At 45.5% G+C, this 18676-nt stretch overlaps 1 protein-coding gene across 3 annotated transcripts in view; it reads right to left on the reverse strand.

Annotated features, from left to right (window-relative positions):
* BBS2 (Bardet-Biedl syndrome 2) overlaps nucleotides 1–18676 on the reverse strand; it is a 63378-nt gene that overhangs the window by 20863 nt on the left and 23839 nt on the right. For all 3 annotated transcript variants that reach the window (XM_085889955.1, XM_085889954.1, XM_085889956.1), the window contains exons 8-9: nucleotides 16862–16948; nucleotides 5076–5211 (exon numbers count right to left, since the gene is read on the reverse strand). In XM_085889955.1, coding sequence (XP_085746081.1) covers nucleotides 5076–5211; nucleotides 16862–16948 — 223 coding nt within the window. The remainder of the gene's footprint in view (nucleotides 1–5075; nucleotides 5212–16861; nucleotides 16949–18676) is intronic.

The raw sequence follows: 18676 nt of genomic DNA on the forward strand, positions 1-18676 counted from the left end.
ATACCGTATTCGACGTGTGCCAACGTTTTAGATGCATTTTTCAGAGGTCGGCATACGCTGGCAAGATCGCCAAGGTGTGACTGCGATGTTGACACTTCCATTTCTGCGGCGGTTATGATTTGAATCGTTGTGCGGCAGCCTTTTAATAAGCTACGTCAACGTCATCGTCGGCGATGCATGCAGCGCGCTATGCCTAAGTTAGACTGTTGTTGGGCATAAGTTGTGAAGGCCGACAACAGGTTCAGCATTCGTTGGTATAAGTTATCTATAACACAATGAAACGTTCTGTGTCCGTTACTAATATGTTGTGCATAAGACCAAGTCGTTATGAATACGTCTGAATCTTAAAAAAAAACATCAAAAGTTCAACGTAAGCCAGCGTTTTACATACATTTTAATACGTTGGCATTGCTGGCTAAAACGTCAAGGTGTGACTGGGCCTTTACCCCTGCTCTTGTAGGGGAAAATAGCCTTAAAATGTTTGTGTGTGTCTTCTGATGTAGAAATTCCTCCACAAACTTTGATCATAAAAAAAATTATATAATTATTTTTACAATTGCTGTACTGTATGTAAAAAAAAAACATAATAATAATTAAATAAACCAATGTCACCCGCAGGGTCACCCGTATCTTGCCAAAAGGTGACCACGTGTGACTTCTTTAAGGTCACACTGAGGTGAACAGAGCTGCTATCCACCAGGAGCGACTCCTTGAGGAATATCTGCCTACGAGAGATTCCGATGAGAATCGTTCTACAGAGTAACCATGAAAAATATGCTTTTGCCTCATAATGTCACCAAATGACGTCATAATGTCTCAAGCTTGACATATCTAGAAAGCACTCATCGAGGTGTTCAATTTGAGGTACTACACGATATGGTTCCTAAAACTTGAAAATTTAACCTTGGGGTCAAATATGTTTGACCTGAGGCGCTAACCATGAAGGTCAAGGCCAATCGCCACTAAAAATTAATCAGCTGAGTGCCAGACCATGAACTATATTCCCATGAAGTTTGAAGACGATCCGATCAAAATTTCTCAAAAAATAAGGGTTTCGTCGACTCCCCTGATTTGCGACAAAGTGACCTTGACCTTTGACCTTGACCTTCAAAATTTTATGCGCTGAAAGGGACCTCTATAGGCCTCTGATATGCGAAGTTACAAAAATTTCCAATGATAACTGTGCTCTGCAGAGTGATTTATACATGATTACAGACCAAAAAAAAAAAAAACAAACAACCAAAAAAAAAAACATATGAAGGTCAAGGCCAATCGCCACCAAAAATTAATCAGCTGAGCACCAGACCATGAACTATATTCCCATGAAGTTTGAAGACGATCCGATCAAAATTACTCAAAAAATAAGGGTTTCGTCGACTCCCCTGATTTGCGACAAAGTGACCTTGACCTTTGACCTTGACCTTCAAAATTTTGGGCACTGAAAGGGACCTCTATAGGCCTCTGATATGCGAAGTTACAAAAATTTCCAATGATAACTGTGCTCTGCAGAATTTTTTATACGTGATTGCAGACAAACAAACAAACAAACAAACAAAAAAAAACATACAAGCTGACTAACATATCTTGCAAAAACTTCGTTTTGGCAAGATAAAAAACATACAAGCTGACTAACATATCTTGCAAAAACTTTGTTTTGGCAAGATAAAAATAAAAAATAAAAACATATGAAGGTCAAGGCCAATCGCCACCAAAAATTAATCAGCTGAGCGCCAGACCGTGAACTATATTCCCAAGAAGTTTGAAGACGATCCGATCAAAATTACTCAAAAAATAAGGGTTTCGTCGACTCCCCTGATTTGCGACAAAGTGACCTTGACCTTCAAAATTTTGTGCACTGAAAGGGACCTCTATAGGCCTCTGATATGCGAAGTTACAAAAATTTCCAATAACTGTGCTCTGCAGAATTTTTTATACGTGATTACAAACAAAAAAACAAACAAACAAAAAAAACATACAAGCTGACTAACATATCTTGCAAAAACTTCGTTTTGGCAAGATAAAAATGAAAAACTTGATGTAACCACCGATATTCTGTTTCCAAGGAAGTGTTTGTGCATTTTCAAAAATTAAAGAGCAGGTTGCAGGTCACCAAACCTGTTCTGAAAATTTAACAATATGATTATATGTGCATTCAATAGTTCGATGCAAGCTATTGTGGTTGCCTTACTATTGTGAAAATTAACTCCGAAGTTGTTATTTCTCGAGGCTGTTGAAAAAAAAACAGCCGCGTGCCATATGGGACATTTTCACAAAAGCGGGTCAGGTAACGGTAAAGATTGTCCGAGAATTTTTATCAAGCATATATTACCCTGTCAGTGCAGAGGCCTTATGGTGATCCTGCGTTGCTGACATCATTTGAACATTTTTCTAGGCCTTATAAGGGGTTCAAGCACTATTTTGAGAATATCAAAGAAAGTTGATTTTTGAGTTTGTTCTTTACCGTTACCTGACCCGCTTTTGTGAAAATGTCCCATATATGGATGTTGATGTCACATTCTCTAAAACAAAGCGGACGCTCACTCGCTCATTGAAGAAGTGTCCAGTTCGGCGGGACGTTCTTTTGCTTTTTTTTGAGCTTGCAACTGTCTATATTATCCTTTTTAGGTCATCTCTTCGAGCATGACCTAATAATATGGGTGTCGATGTCCTTCGATCCGTCCGTCCGTTCGTTCACAATGAAGTTGAAGCGGGAGATCTGATCATTAGTGATCCTGATAGAGGTCGATGAGACGTACACGATGGTATGACTTTCAAGGTCACCGAAGGTCAAGGTCAAGGTCACGAGGCCTTTGAAGTTGCAAAAATGACGATTTTCAAATTCTATCTCCTCCGCCATTTCTCAAGCGATCTTGAATTTGATTGCAGCATATGAATCTATGGGACAATATCTAAATTTCGTCAGGCCGGATTTTTGATATTCGCTTTCGTTTTCGTGTCACGTGACTTCAAAGTTGGCAAAAAATGCGAAAATGACGATTTTCAAAATCTATCTCCTCCTACATTTCTCAAGCGATCTTGAATTTGATTGCAGCATATGAATGTATGGGACAATATTTAAATTTCGTCAGGCTAGATTTTCGAATTTCGCTTTCGTTTTCGCGTCACGTGACTTCAAAGTTTGCAAAACTATATATAGCCTTCAGGAGGCTATATATTCTCGACTGGGCATGGTAAAAGTTAGTGAATGGTGTCATTGCATAGCAGCTGACCTTGTCTCTCATGTCCATTCGAAAGAATACCGATATCTTCGAATACGTACACGTCACGTGACTGGATTTTGCGAAAACTGCTTCATGTAGTTGCAAAATGACTATTTTCAAAATCTATCTCCTCCTACATTTCTTAAGCTATCTTGAATTTGATTGTGGCATATGAATCTATGGGACAATATCTACATTTGGTCGGGCCAGATTTTCGATATTTGCTTTTGTTTTCGCGTCACGTGACTTCAAAGTTAGCCAAAAATCCCTCCTGACCGAGAACACTACACCCTAGTTTCTCGAAGAGATGACCGTCACTTCCGCACGGGTGTATTTGTTTATTTTGAATTATTGTAGAACAAAGTTATTTGGATGTTTGTACATCATGCCTCGTACGTGTGTCGTCATGTTTTGCGAAAATGGCTGGAAAACGGGTAATCGCTCCCACCGATTCCTGAAGGAATCAAACATTCGCCGGCAGTGGATAAGATTCATACAAACAAAATGGGCAAATTTTCCCCCAAAGAAAACGGGTAAAGAGGACTCTTTGGATAGACTTGTCATTTGTGATGACCATTTCACAGCAGAGGATTACGAAGGCATAAACACATCTGATCACCACTCTGTGAATATGAGTTGTTGGTTGACAAGTTCTCCAGATACTGCTCTGTCACAGAATCAATTGTTGAGTTTAAGTGAGAAAAACCTTGAAATGTATTCTTAAAGAGTACATGGAAAAACACATAAACTTTCTGAAAAACAAGCATGAAAAAATTTCTCAACAAATCAACTTATTGTTGATTAAATTACTTTTTTAACAGCATCAGCAAATTGGGCTATTTCATTTCAATTGTAAAAAATTGATCAATTTTCCACTTTTTTTTCTAAATTTGGTAGAATATTTCCCAATGAGGCTAAACATGTTTTGGTATTTATATGCCACAACAGTCTCTTGAAAGTTGGGGTTTGTTCTAACTGTTCACTTTCGCTGGGGTCAAGCTCAGTTGTCAGAAAGACTTCAACGCCAAGGCTACAGTGTATAATTATATATTTGGGTCCATTCTTGTTCTATTTCTGACTCTTGAGTGACTAAAGGGTTAAAAATTATTATATCAAGTCACAGACGAATCAAACTTTACATTATTTTATGCATCGAACAAGAAAATGAAAATCTACAAACCAATCTGTCTGGTGGAGTCTATCAGTGTGAACTGCCGGGCAGTCAGTCCTGCCACTTGGTACACGAAATAGGCCGTTTTCTGGCACTTGCAAGTAGCTCAAATTTATATGACTCAGGGCCAGAAACTCCATAGCATAAATTCCCATCATCCTCAGACTCATCCTCAGCAATATCTGAATGAAAACACTCAATTTCCTCGCCGCTGAAATCACTTTTTGTTTCGCATTTCGCCATTGTTCACACGCTGTTTCCGAATGTTCACGAAGTTTTCGGAGAATGTGACGTCATAACATCTTCGGTAAATTCCGGTCTGTTTTTCGACCACTGACAAAAGTTTTGACTTAAAAGTTAATTTTAGCATATTTTGAGTTTCAAATGTAAGAAAATAATTGCCCAACGATTATTAATGTGATTACAACCTTCGAATCACGTGAAGTCATCAGCGACCCAAAACCTGCTCTTTAATCTTGACTTGGCCCCCTCCACAACACAAGTACAAACATTCCTCCACAGCACAAGTAAAGATTGTACAGCTTCATTATTTGCGCATTTTCTGTTATAGCGTTGATAGTACATTGAAAGAAAAATGGAAGCTATTGTATAACAAAAAGGATCCATAAAGATCACTAACTTCATGATCGAGATGAGGCCAAGTATGACATTAGTCTCTTTACCTTCGCCGTCCATTGAGCAGCAAATGAGCTGCAGCTTCCCATCCATGCGGTAATCTCCTTCTACGATGCCAGCTACGGACGCCACAAAATTGTCCTTGTACATTATCTCTCCTGAACGAGCATTTCGTACATCAACCTGTTAATGAGATGGTGAAATAAGAGGAAAAATTATTTTCTAATTACTCTGCTAACAACAAACACCAATACAAGCTGAAGAACTTGTGATAAAAGAAGATAAATAATCACTGCAAGCAGAACTGTGTAGTTCGAACAGTGAAACTTTTCTTTTTTTATGTTTGAGAAGGTCGCTTTGTGAGTAATTATCGTTAAAATGGTGCCGTGACAGGTAAACATGGTTCAACTTGTAGTTAGACTTCTCTATCTTTATATGTTCTCTTGTTTATTATCTTACAAGCAAATACAACCCATCGTTTCACTGACGAGGGTATTAAAAGGGGGCAAGGGGAGAGGAATAAACGAGAGTAGGAGGAGAGAGAGAAAGGAAGGAGGGTAGAGAGCGAGAGAGAGAGAGAGAGAGAGAGAGAGAGAGAGAGAGAGAGAGAGAGAGAGAGAGAGAGAGAGTGAGAGAGAGAGAGAGAGGATGGAGGGGGGAGAGGACGGAGGGAGAGAAGAGGAAGGATGGAGGAGAGAGGAGAGGACGGAGGGAGGAAAGAGGAAAGGACAGAGGGAGGGAAGAGGAAAGGAAGGATGGAGGGGAGTGGAGAGGACAGGGAGAGGAGAGGATGGAGGGAGGGGAAAGGAGAGGATGGAGGGAGGGGAAAGGAGAGGACGGAGGGAGAGGAAAGGAAAGGACGGAGGGAGGGGAAAGGAGAGGAAGCTAAGAAGGGGGAAAGAGCGAGGAATGGGGGTGGGGGAGAGAGTGACACCACCAAATGTTGCTATACACTGCAGGAGGGAGGGTGCGAGAGAGAGAGAGAGAGAGAGAGAGAGAGAGAGAGAGAGAGAGAGAGATAGAGAGATAGAGAGATAGAGAGATAGAGAGATAGAGAGATAGAGAGATAGAGAGATAGAGAGATAGAGAGATAGAGAGATAGAGAGATAGAGAGATAGAGAGAGAGAGAGAGAGAGAGAGAGAGAGAGAGAGAGAGAGAGAGAGAGAGAGAGAGAGAGAGAGAGAGAGAGAGAGAGAGAGAGAGAGAGACAGAGACAGAGAGAAAGGGGGGGGGGAGGAAAAAAAGATAGAAAGGTGAAGAGTGGAGGTGGGGTTAGCAAAGAGAGTGACGTGTTATGCTAATTAAGCGAAAGCATACCAAAAAATTCATGTCAGAACATCTGTACACACAACAACACAACAGAGTTTGTAAAGTAATCCGCTGGCACATCTGCAAAAACTTTGATATCAAAGTTCCAGAGAATTCATGGGAACATGAACCAAAAGCAATCACTGAAAACGTGGAACTACCGCTCACGTATGACCTCATGGTCCCATTGGGCGTAAACATGGAAAACAAAGCATTGCGACCTGATATCATACTTAGGGACAAGAAAAAGAGAAGAAGGCATTGCTAAGTGAGGTGTTAATACCAGTGATTTTGGACTAAACGATGCAGAAATCAAGAAAATGATAAAATACCAAGACCTCAAGAATAAAGTGAAAATATCCTGGAAGCTGAAGAATGCCAAAGTTGTACCAGTGATAGTTTGAGCTATGGGAATGGTGACAAAGAACCTCACAGATATATTAAAAACCATCCCTGGAAATATCATTACAAACGAACTACAGTTGGAAGCCGTTCGGGGATCAGCGACGATCCTGAAGAGAGCCCTCGGCACAAAACTGAGAACAGAAAACTTCACAGCTCAGTCCGTGAACCGTGACCCCTTAATGAAATGAAGGAGGATACTTGAAGATGAAATGAGCCCGCTCTGCGAGGACTCCAAATACACATTCTGAAACCCGCAAATGTAGATACGAATTAATCTCACACACACACACACACACACACACACACACACACACACACACACACACACACACACACACACACACACACACACACACACACACACACACACACACACACACACACAGAGAGAGACTGTGAGACCAAGTAGGTCTCTGTTTCACCTCCTGATGAAACCCACCCACATGTGGAGATAGCAGGTAACAATAGCAACTTGCACGTACACACACATACACACACACACACACACACACACACACGAAAGGGGGGTGGGGTAGAGGGAGAGGAGGGAGGTGAAGTAGAAGAATGAGAGTAGGGGAGTAGTGAGAGGAGGGAGGAGAGTAGTGAGATGAGGGTGGGGAGAGGGGGTAGTGGAAGTAGAAGTGAGGGTAGGGGAAGTAGAAGTGAGGGTAGGGGAAGTAGTGAGAGGAGCGAGGGGTGGAAAGGAAGTAGACGATTGAGGGTAGGGGGAGTAGTGAGAGAGGGAGATGGTGGGAGGGGAAGTAGTGAGAGAGAGGGAAAGGAGGAGGTAAAGTAGAAGAGTGAGAGTAGGCCAAGTAGAAAGAGGAGGGAGTGGGAGTAGAAGAGTGAGGATAGGGGGTGTTGTGAGAGGAGGGAGGGGGAGTAGAAGAACAAGGGAGAGGAGGGAAGGGAAGTAGTGAGAGGAGAGAGGGAGAGTAAGGAGTCGTCGTGAGAGGATAGAGGGGAGTAGAGAAGCGAGGGTAGGGGAAGTAGAAATAGAGGGAGATGAGGGAGCGGAAGTAGTGAGAGGAGGGAGGAGAAGTGAGAGGAGAGAGGGGGTAGTGAGAGGAGGACAGGGAGTAGTGAGAGCAGAGAGGAGTAGAGAAGCGAGGGTAGGGAAAGAAGGGAGGGGAACGAGAGGAAAGAGTAAGGGGAGTAGAGGAGTGAGAGTAGGGGGAGTAGTGTGAGAGAGAGAGAGAGAGAGAGAGAGAGAGAGAGAGAGAGAGAGAGAGAGAGAGAGAGAGAGAGAGAGAGAGAGAGAGAGAGAGAGAGAGGAGGGAGGGGAAGTAGAAGAGTGAGATCAGGTGGTGTATTGAGAGGAGGGAGGGAAGTAGAAGAGTGACGGTGGGGGAGTAGTGAGAGAGAAGAGGGAGGGAGAGTAGAAGAGCAAGGGTAGGGGGAGTGGTGAGAGGAGGGAGGGGAAGGGACGCAGTGAGGAGGGGGGGAAGGGGAGTAGCTAAGTGTGAGGGTCGGGTTCTCTGCGAGGGAAAACTGAAGTTAAGGTTTGAACTGTCGTCTAATGATTTTTTTTTCATGTTCCCGGGATATATTGGTTCATGAGTCAGTAAGTGACCACTATATTCATTATGGGTGTGTGTCTGTCTGTCTGTCTGTCTGTCTGCCTGTCCTGAGCATAGCTCCGTGGGTTTTGATCCGATTCTGATAAAATTTGGGTGGGAGGTTTATATCATGATCTAGTTGTGTTTTCCTGAGAATGGGCGTGCTGCACCCATTATGGGCGGAGCCACGCCCAAAAAAGGTGTGTTTTTAGGGGGTAGCCGATTTCAAGTTACATCTTCTCCTAGGGGGTTTGTCGAATCTGGCAGAAGTTTTGGTATTTGGTTAGCCCAATGGCACCTGCATAGCCCCACGGAGCTCGATTTTTCATTTTCATCCCAAGGTCAAGGTCACAAGGTCACGAACTTAGAAAATGTCAAAAAAATTAATAAATTGGGCATCGAGCTCCTAGGGTTTTCAACTGTTTCGAATGAAAGTTGGTATGCAAGTAGTGCTCTTCGAGTACTACAACTTTCATCATTTACGTTTTTCTTGATTCCCGCCAGTTTGCCTGTGGCGTCCCCTCAAAGGTCAAAAAATAAAAAAAGGTGAACCGTGTACATTGCTTGTGAACCATCGGCATCTCCAGACTTGTTACTTGTATATATCTAAAGAGTTTGTTTCAGGCTAACGATCACTCTTTTCCAACTAAATAATGAAACAATACTTTGAAAAACTTTGTACGTAATAAATTGAATTTGTCGACTAAAGATAGAATCTAATGTTTATCAATAACGTTTGGTTTTAAGGATATTTCAATTTGTGAATTGAAGTGTATTCAATGTGTCATTCAAGGTAGGTTTCCCCCTCTCAAGTCAAGACAGAAGTAAGTTACTCCACACCCTCTCCTACTCCTCACCCACCTACCTCCCTCCCTCCTCTCCCCTGTGCATGATCCTCTCCTCCCCCTCTTCTCCAATCCTCCTCCCCTCCCCTCTCCTCTCCCTCCCCTTCCAATCCCACCTCCTCTCCCTCCTCTTCCTCTCCCCCTCCTTTCCTTCTGAGTGAAGCATCAGATGTGAAGAGGGCCAGTCCAAATGTCATGCATGTCTATGCCCGTGCGTTTCCCACGGGTGCTCCACTCGTAAAGTTGTATTTGCTGTCTGTCTGTCTGTCTATGTCTATCGATAGAATTGGCCCCACCAGTAGTAACCCCATCAATATTGCATACCGTTGGAATCCTCTTGGCAAATTGAGATGCAAGAAAACATGTTCAAACCTACAGGTTAGAGGGTTCAAGGTGGAGGGAAGACCCCAATTCTTTCTGTAAATGTGCATCATATAGCATCACCCGGTGGTAGGTAAGCAGTATTACAAATCATCTTCTCAGCACCCAATAACCAGTCTAAATGTTGTCTATCCAGAGGCACTGCAGTAATCATTATTGTGTAGTATTGCCTTATTGTATCGTATTATTTCTTGTTTTGTCTCATATTATATACAAGCAAATACTGTTGCGGGGCCGGGTATCGGCTGCGAGCACGACCGTGAGATGGAACCGAAGAGTCGACTCCGCCAATCACCCAGAATTTAGATCGTACTTCTTCGGAAAAGTCCAGAGTACGGGTCCCTTATCGGACCGTGAAGCGTCAATATTTCTACCACGTGGTACAAGGTTATTTGTCAATTTTCAAAATACCTAGAGATCCACGTGGCGATTTACCGAGTCTCCACACCCTCGTCGGCACCCGTACGGAACGAGCCGCTAGCACACTCGAACCGCGTGTGACCCGAGCCGACGGTCACCAAAGTCCCGTCGGTCCAAATGTCCCCTTTACGGCGGCACAACGGCCTTGCTAATTTTCCAACACGCAGCATGCTAAGCCAGTGGAGGAAAGGACACGAACGAGCTGATACATTTCACAAATGGGGATATTTATTAACAATAGGCAGGGAGGGGAACACAGAAGGGCAGAGTTATCCGAATATAGAAGGCACGTACCGTATGTACAGCACGGCACTTATACAATTTCCTACTTAACTGACTGGCACCACAAACACACACACACCCAAAATAATCGGACCAAAAGCGGTCTTTATTGAGGCCTGTCCACCTCGTGTGATGTTCGCGATCTTGGGGGGAGGGGGAGGGGACTCAAATCCGCAACCATGACCGTCTGCAGGGCCCTCGTCGATGACCACTCACTGGCCCTGGATGCCAGGTTCGAAACTGCTTGGACTGAAACGCCTTCTCCCACAAGGGATGTCTCACACACGATCCTCCGTGCACGCGAATGCTGCTGCCACGAGCACACCGTCTCTCCCTCTCTCTCTCTCATCCAGACCACCCTCCGTTTTTGTGCTCAGGCGCGAGAGACCTCCTTTTTTCACCCTCGCCTCCTCATTGGATGGTCCGTTCTCAGACGACTCGTCGTGGCCTCCCGATTGGCAGGGGCCGAACACTCTATCTGGCTAAGGCGGAGCCAGCCTGAGGTGCTGAGCTTCCTAGTTGGACAAGGGCCCCACCCCTGCCCTTCTGGGAGGAGTCTCGATCTGAGGTAATGAGGTTCCTGGTTGGACAAGGGGCACGCCCCTGCCTTTCTGGGAGGAGTCTCGATCTGAGGTGATGAGGTTCCTGGTTGGACAAGGGGCACACCCCTGCCCTTATGGGCAGAGTCTCGGTCTGAGGTGAAGGGAATCTCAGCCCCCGTACGTGATCGAACACACGTAGACAATGGCGTCAAGCAGAGTGAGGGGAAGATGACGCTGGCGTTGATGGTAGTGTAAGAATAAAAGAAAAGAAAACCTGACTATTAAAATAACTCCACAGCACAGGAACATTTATTCACCCATTAGACTCGGGGATGGATTCTAACTAGAAACACATACTTATCGAAATAACTAAGCTATGAGGACGGCTGTCTGTCTGTGTGCACAAGGCTTCCAAATTCGTAACAATACAACGCGTTGCTTTGCTGATGAGGATATTAAGGGGGTGGGGAGAGAGGAGGGTGGGGAGGAAGATAGGAAGAGAGGAGGGAGGGGAGAGGGAGAGAGGGAGAGAGAGAGAGAGATGGGGAGGGGAGAGAGAGGAGGCAGGAGAGGGAGAGTGGGGGGAGGGAGGCAGAGAGGGTGGAGGGATGGGAGAGGAGAGAATGGAGGGAAGGGAGGGGAGAGGAGGGAGGGAAGCGAGGAAGAGGGAAGAGCAAGGAGGGTGGGAGGAGGGAGGAGAAGCTAGGAAGAGGGAAGAGCAAGGAGGGGGAAGAGTGATGCCTCACCAAACGTTGCTATACACTGTGGGAGGGAGGAGTGGGAGGGGGTGAGTGAGAGAGAGAGAGAGAGAGAGAGAGAGAGAGAGAGAGAGAGAGAGAGAGAGAGAGAGAGAGAGAGAGAGAGAGAGAGAGAGAGAGAGAGAGAGAGAGAGGCAGTGGGGGAGGAGGAGGCATGAGCAAAGAGAATGATATGTTATGCTGAATGACCAAACACACACAAAAAAACTCATATTAGAACAGCTGTACACACAACGACACAGAGTATATAATGTAATCCGCTGGCACATCTGCAAAAACTTTGATATCCCAGTTCCAGAGAATTCATGGGAACATGAACCAAAAGCAATCACTGAAAATGTGGAAGTACCGCTCACGTATGACCTAATGATCCCATCGAGCGTGAACATTGAAAACAAAGCATTGTGACTCGATATCATACTTCGGTACAAAAAGAGAAGGCATTGCTAGTTGAGGTGTTAATACCAGTGATTTTGGACTAAATGATACAGAAATCAAGAAAATCATCAAACACCAAGACCTCAAGAATGAAGTGAAAAGATCCTGAAAGCTGAAGAATGCCAAAGTTGTACGAGTGATAATTGGTGCTACGGAAATGATGACAAAGAACCTCACAGAGATATTAAAAACCATCTCTGGGAATATTACGACAAAAGAACTACAGTTGGAAGCTGTGTGGGCTCAGTGACGATCCTGAAGAGAGCCCTCGGCACAAAACTTTGAGAACAGAAAACTTCACAACTTGGTCCGTGAATCCTGACCCCTTACCGAAATGAAGGTGGATACTTTGAGCCTGCACTGGGAGGACTCCATTCCACATTCTGAAACCCACATATGTAGATACCAATCAACAACACACACACGGAGGTGGACACTTTGACAGCCGTTTCACCTCCTGAAACCCACCCACGTGGAGATAGCAGGCAACAGCAACTTGTACACACACACACACACACACACACACACACACACACACACACACACACACACACACACACACACACACACACACACACACGAGACCTAGGGTGGGAGCATTTAAAACCCATGCTATTTTCCTGGCAAAGGTCTGCCTGAGTGCATGCATGCTCATACATGCAGCGAGACCTTTACACCCCACCAGCCGGCTCACTCCAAATCTGATTCATACATGCTACAGTCCCCTCAACAGAGTGGGAAAGGTGGTGGAACAGAATGAGTGGTGGGAGAGAGATATACAGTATATAGAGGGGTTGGAGAGAGAGGGAGGGAAGAAGAAAGGGGAGAGAGGGGTGGGGTCGGAAAGAGCGAGTGGGTGGGAGAGAGGAGGTCGAGTTGGGAGAGAGAGAAAGGTTTGGGATGGGGTGAGAGACAGAGATGGGTGAGGGAGGAAGAGTGGTGAGGGATTGCGGCAGATGTTACGCCCAATTTTTGTCTATCCAAGAGATGGCACACACATTGATGAATCACCCTTCCTGTGAAACACCAGGATAATAGTTTATAACTGGGTCAGAATTTGAATCCAGGTACACTGAGCGAGCATGCGTATCTCTCGGCTTTCCTGCCGTGATGTGGCGATTCATTACTTCATAACTGAAAACAATTTTTACTCAGTGATCACATCATTTATTTTGCCTTCCTACCTCCGGTATCGAACCGCGGTATCTCCAGTGAAGCTTGAAGAACGCGCGCCAAGTGGCTTCACCAAGCAATCCACAAAATGGTTGAATAAACTTTTAAAAACAAAATGTTTAATTTTTATTTGTATTTATCTTTGCCGAAGTGATGGGTCATAAAATGGAAGAACGTACAAAAAGGGGAAACATTGTGGAAAATAAAATTTCACATTTTCAGTGAGCCAGCCATTGCCTGGTGCAGTGCAGAACAACACATGGCCAATGCACAGAAGTGACCCCTGGACTTTGTTGAAGTCGATTGATGTAGTAATTCAGTGACGATGCGAATATTGTAGAGTGCTCGCTAAGTGGCTTAAGCACTCCAACGAAACGGTTGATAACAAACGGCTCGCTCAGCACTCGATTAACAATCACTGAACCGTAATATTAAGCATATATCTCCTGGAGATGCCCAAAATGTTACACATGTCTGAATTGGATAAATGAACTTTTTTTTAGGAGTAGGAGCTGTTTCTAAGTTCGATTCTGGAGCTTACATTTTGTAATTCAGCTTACTTTAAGACATTCTCAAGGTTATACCATGTGCGGAAATGAAATAAAGCCATGAACGCTGGTGTCTCCGGGCGTTTATAAGCATTGCAATGTACCCAGCAAATCATAGCTATGATGAAGAGGCATTTAATAATACGAGTGAAGAACGTGAAAAAAATACTTTATCGTTCAGAAATCGTTGCGGCCTGTTCAAAGTCAAGAAATCGTTGAGTAGGCCAAGAAACATGGTGGCTTCAGACTCCAGTGAGGTTACCCAGGATATGTCTTAAGACCCCAGAGAGCAAGGTGGCCGAGGATACACATGATGAAGGATATAATTAAATAAAGACGTTAATGATCTTTAAAAGGGGCATTTTAATTAACCCAAACACCTAATTTTCACTCTTCCTGCACCCAAATTGCACTTCCTTAGAGTTCACTTAGGATGCATGAAAAGTTTCAGGCTGCTCGGTTTCAGGGTTTTGGAGTTATGAAGGAGATGCACACACACTGACATTTATTAGTATAGACGAGCAAATACCACCCTTAACTTTGTTGATGGAAATACTAAAGGGGAGAGGGATAAAAAAGAGGGGGAATAGGGGGAGAGGGGTGGGGGAGTGAGTGGGGAGAGTGAAGAGGTGGAGGAAAAAGGAGAGAGGAGGGAGGGGGGGTGAGGAGGGAAGGGAAGACAGTGTGAGGTGAGAGGAAGGGAAGGCAGACGTGCGGTTGAGCATTAATTACAATTCATACCATTTCATCAAAATGATTCTGCATAGAATGTCAGTGAAGATGGAAACAAAATAATGTCTGAAATCCATTTTCTACTGGTCATACTATAAACAAACTCCCGTCCAGCATAAATAGCGCCCAGACACGTCCGGAGCCAAGCTGGCCGGAGACAAACACTGACCGCCCAGATGTGTCCAGAGCCAAACTGGCCAGAGACAAACACCGCTCGGACACGTCCGGAGACAAACTCCCGCCCGGACATAAACACCGCCCAGACACATCTGAGACAAAACTTGCCCGGACACGTCCAGAGACAAACACCGTCCACACATAACCAACATCTGGATATGTCCAGAGACAGAGACAGACAGAGAAGACAGAGCAAGAGGGGGGAGGGGAGAGTGAGAGAGGAGATGTAGGAGGAGGGTGCTGCACTGCATTGGGAGGGAGTAGAGCAAGGATGGTGGGGGTAGGGGAGTTATCAGTTAGCAGAGGGAATATGTTATGCTTTATGAACACACACACACACACACACACACACACACACACACACACACACACACACACACACACACACACACACACACACACACACACACACACACACACACACACGTACTTGGCTGACAATTTTTTGGAAATCGGCAGGTTGGAGTATGTGTGATTAGCAATGGCAGTACTTATCGTATGCAAACCAGAAACCATGAGTAGCTTTCACCGAAAAACGTTACATTTATATAGACGTTTCAGGGATATGATCACAAACATTATTCTTTATGAACAACTGCGTGTGACGGGTGGAAAAAAACAAAATTGGCTCGGTAATTTAGAAAATACATTAATACAGCAAATGGCTCGGATATCGGGTGTCATTTCACAACAACTTGCTCAGGATGACAAAGCATGAACCACTCGCTCAGGGTGACGGGGCACGAACCACCCGCTCAGGGTGAAGGAGCACGAACCACTCGCTCAGGGTGACGGGGCACGAACCACTCGCTCAGGGTGACGGGGCACGAACCACTCGCTCAGGGTGACGGGGCACGAACCACTCGCTCAGGGTGACGGGGCACGAACCACTCGCTCAGGGTGACGGGGCACGAACCACTCGCTCAGGGTGACGGGGCACGAACCACTCGCTCAGGGTGACGGGGCACGAACCACTCGCTCAGGGTGACGGGGCACGAACCACTCGCTCAGGGTGACGGGGCACGAACCACTCGCTCAGGGTGACGGGGCACGAACCACTCGCTCAGGGTGATGGGGCACGAACCACTCGCTCAGGGTGACGGGGCACGAACCACTCGCTCAGGGTGACGGGGCATGAACCACTCGCTCAGGGTGATGGGGCACGAACCACTCGCTCAGGGTGACGGGTCACGAACCACTCGCTCAGGGTGACGGGACACGAACCACACGCTCAGGGTGACGGGACACGAACCACCCGCTCAGGGTGACGGGACACGAACCACCCGCTCAGGGTGACGGGGCACGAACCACCCGCTCAGGGTGACGGGGCACGAACCACTCGCTCAGGGTGACGGGGCACGAACCACTCGCTCAGGGTGACGGGGCACGAACCACTCGCTCAGGGTGACGGGGCACGAACCACTCGCTCAGGGTGACGGGGCACGAACCACTCGCTCAGGGTGACGGGGCACGAACCACTCGCTCAGGGTGACGGGGCACGAACCACTCGCTCAGGGTGACGGGTCACGAACCACTCGCTCAGGGTGACGGGACACGAACCACTCGCTCAGGGTGACGGGACACGAACCACTCGCTCAGGGTGACGGGACACGAACCACTCGCTCAGGGTGACGGGACACGAACCACTCGCTCAGGGTGACGGGGCACGAACCACTCGCTCAGGGTGACGGGGCACGAACCACTCGCTCAGGGTGACGGGGCACGAACCACTCGCTCAGGGTGACGGGGCACGAACCACTCGCTCAGGGTGACGGGGCACGAACCACTCGCTCAGGGTGACGGAGCACGAACCACTCGCTCAGGGTTCGGAGCACGAACCACTCGCTCAGAGTAACATGGTGTCAGGCAAGGTTCACCATTTGCAACGTAACATGGTCGATTGGTCGGTCGGGTGAAGTTCACCATACCCAAGCGAACATGGTCGGTCAGGTGAAGTTCACCATCCTCAAGCTAACATGGTCGGTCAGGTGAAGTTCACCATACCCAAGGTTACATTGGTGGGTCAGGTGAAGTTCACCATACCCAAGCTAACATGGTCGGTCAGGTGAAGTTCACCATACCCAAGGTTACATCGGTGGGTTGGGTGACGTTCACACTGCATGAAACACCAGGATGACAGTTTATAACTGGGTCAAGATTCAACCCAGGCCAGACAGCCAGGAGGGGAGTGTGTACTGTGTATACATTTAAGTTATCCTGCCACCCCCCCATGAACCTCTGACCATGTAAAAATGTACTCATACCTTCCCATTGGACCAGCCTGTAATGAGTTCCTGCACTCCATCTGAATCCATATCAAAAGCATGAATGCTGATTGGCTGGTTTTTCGACTGTAAAACAATATTCAGCAACAACCGTTATTCCTTTTACTATTGTGTTTGAAAGGTATAACCACATCAAGCTTTCAATATTAACGTTGCATTTGAAACATTCCGATGAAAAATAAAATCAGACAGAACGTGAGTACAATGTTTGTTTGTTTGTTTTTATTTCCTTCAGTAGATTAGTCTCTGTTATAACAACAAACCGTTGTCTGTGTAAGCACAATATTGATGTAGAATGTGTTTACTTTGGTTTTTTTTGACACACCTCAAAACCATCACGTTTCCTCCCATCTATCCGTCCCCTCGACCCGTTCCCACTGCCCAGTACACTTCCTCCTCAGGAGATTCAGCCATTACAACCATTGACTATATAAACAAGTAGCCACCCTTTAAGCAATGAAACTAGTGCGAGAGTGTGACAGTACTTTTCCGTATTTCTGCCAATGAATGAATAAAACATTCTTTATCCTTTTGTGTGGTACTCCTTTGATTAATACTTGTATGAGGGGTGTTAAAAAGGTTCGAGGAGCGATCGACTGCTCACATTTTTTCAAGATACACAACCTTTTTGTTTTCGACAACATGGTGCCCCTTCACTTCGACACACTTCTTCATTTTTGTCATTCAACCTGTCTACACAAGTAAAACAGACGTTTTTATCTTCCTCCTTCAGCCACGTCGTAGTTTCTTTGATCAATTCCTCATCAGCGACCTCGCAGGTGGGACTTCAAACCTCGAAACAGATCATTGGGGGGCCGGAAGGGGTTGCACAGGTCAAATGATCCAGCTGCTCGAATCCTCAGTCAGGAATGGTATGGTCTGGTCTTTTTTTCATTTTCATTTCATGGTTTATTTCAAACATTTAACACTTGAAACAAATGAACATAAGAATAAAAACAAAATATATCTGCCAATAAAGTGCATAGTAGTTAAAAACTAAATTGCATACTTTTTTTTTTAAACAAGCAGTGGCTCAAGATAAAAAGAACCAAACATTTTACCTAGATTTGGGTGGAATCAATGGATATCATTCAAAATCCTAACAAAATCAGGAATTGCACCATTCTTACACCAGCTTGTCCAACACAAGATCTGGGAGATTTTGAGTGCATTTCAAAGAGCATAATGTGTCTCATCATCCTGATTATAATTCATGGACCGGTGTTTGTGTTGGTGTGTTTCTTTGACGCGCTACTCCTCTGACAGGTTCTGGGCTGATTTCATCCAGATTTGCTACGTAGGATCGGCATGACCCCCAATTAACGTTTCGGGGTGTTTTTATATTTGCCGGTGGTCTGGATGGGATGAGGCGTCGGACGCTAATTCTCTATGTAAATGTGTATTGTGTAGCGCCACCTTCAGGTAGGGGAAGGTATTACAAGTCTCCACCGTTTACAGGGCAGCATTCCTGTCCCCACGTTTTCTGGTGCAGTGAGGTGTTTTGAATCATAAGCAGTAGGTATGTTTTTCCTTCATGCACATAACCTGGGGTTATTTTTTTGCCGAAACACCGCCCAAATAAAGGCATGCGTCGGGAGAACATGTTGCATGCTTGGAACAAGATCGCCTGTAGGGTGGGTACTTCGCTTGTACAGAACATATAATTGGGAAACCGCTGTCTGAACTAGAGTTTTTTTTCACCATTTGTTTTGCAATTTTCTGGCACAAATTTTGTTGTTTCAAAGTTTGTACCCTGCAGACATGCTGGGCCTGATCATAATACCGATGAGATAG

The sequence above is a fragment of the Eptatretus burgeri genome, chromosome 7 (genome assembly GCF_056783735.1).
Source record: "Eptatretus burgeri isolate ZD-2024b chromosome 7, Ebu_testis_v1, whole genome shotgun sequence".
Lineage (NCBI taxonomy): Eukaryota > Metazoa > Chordata > Myxini > Myxiniformes > Myxinidae > Eptatretus > Eptatretus burgeri.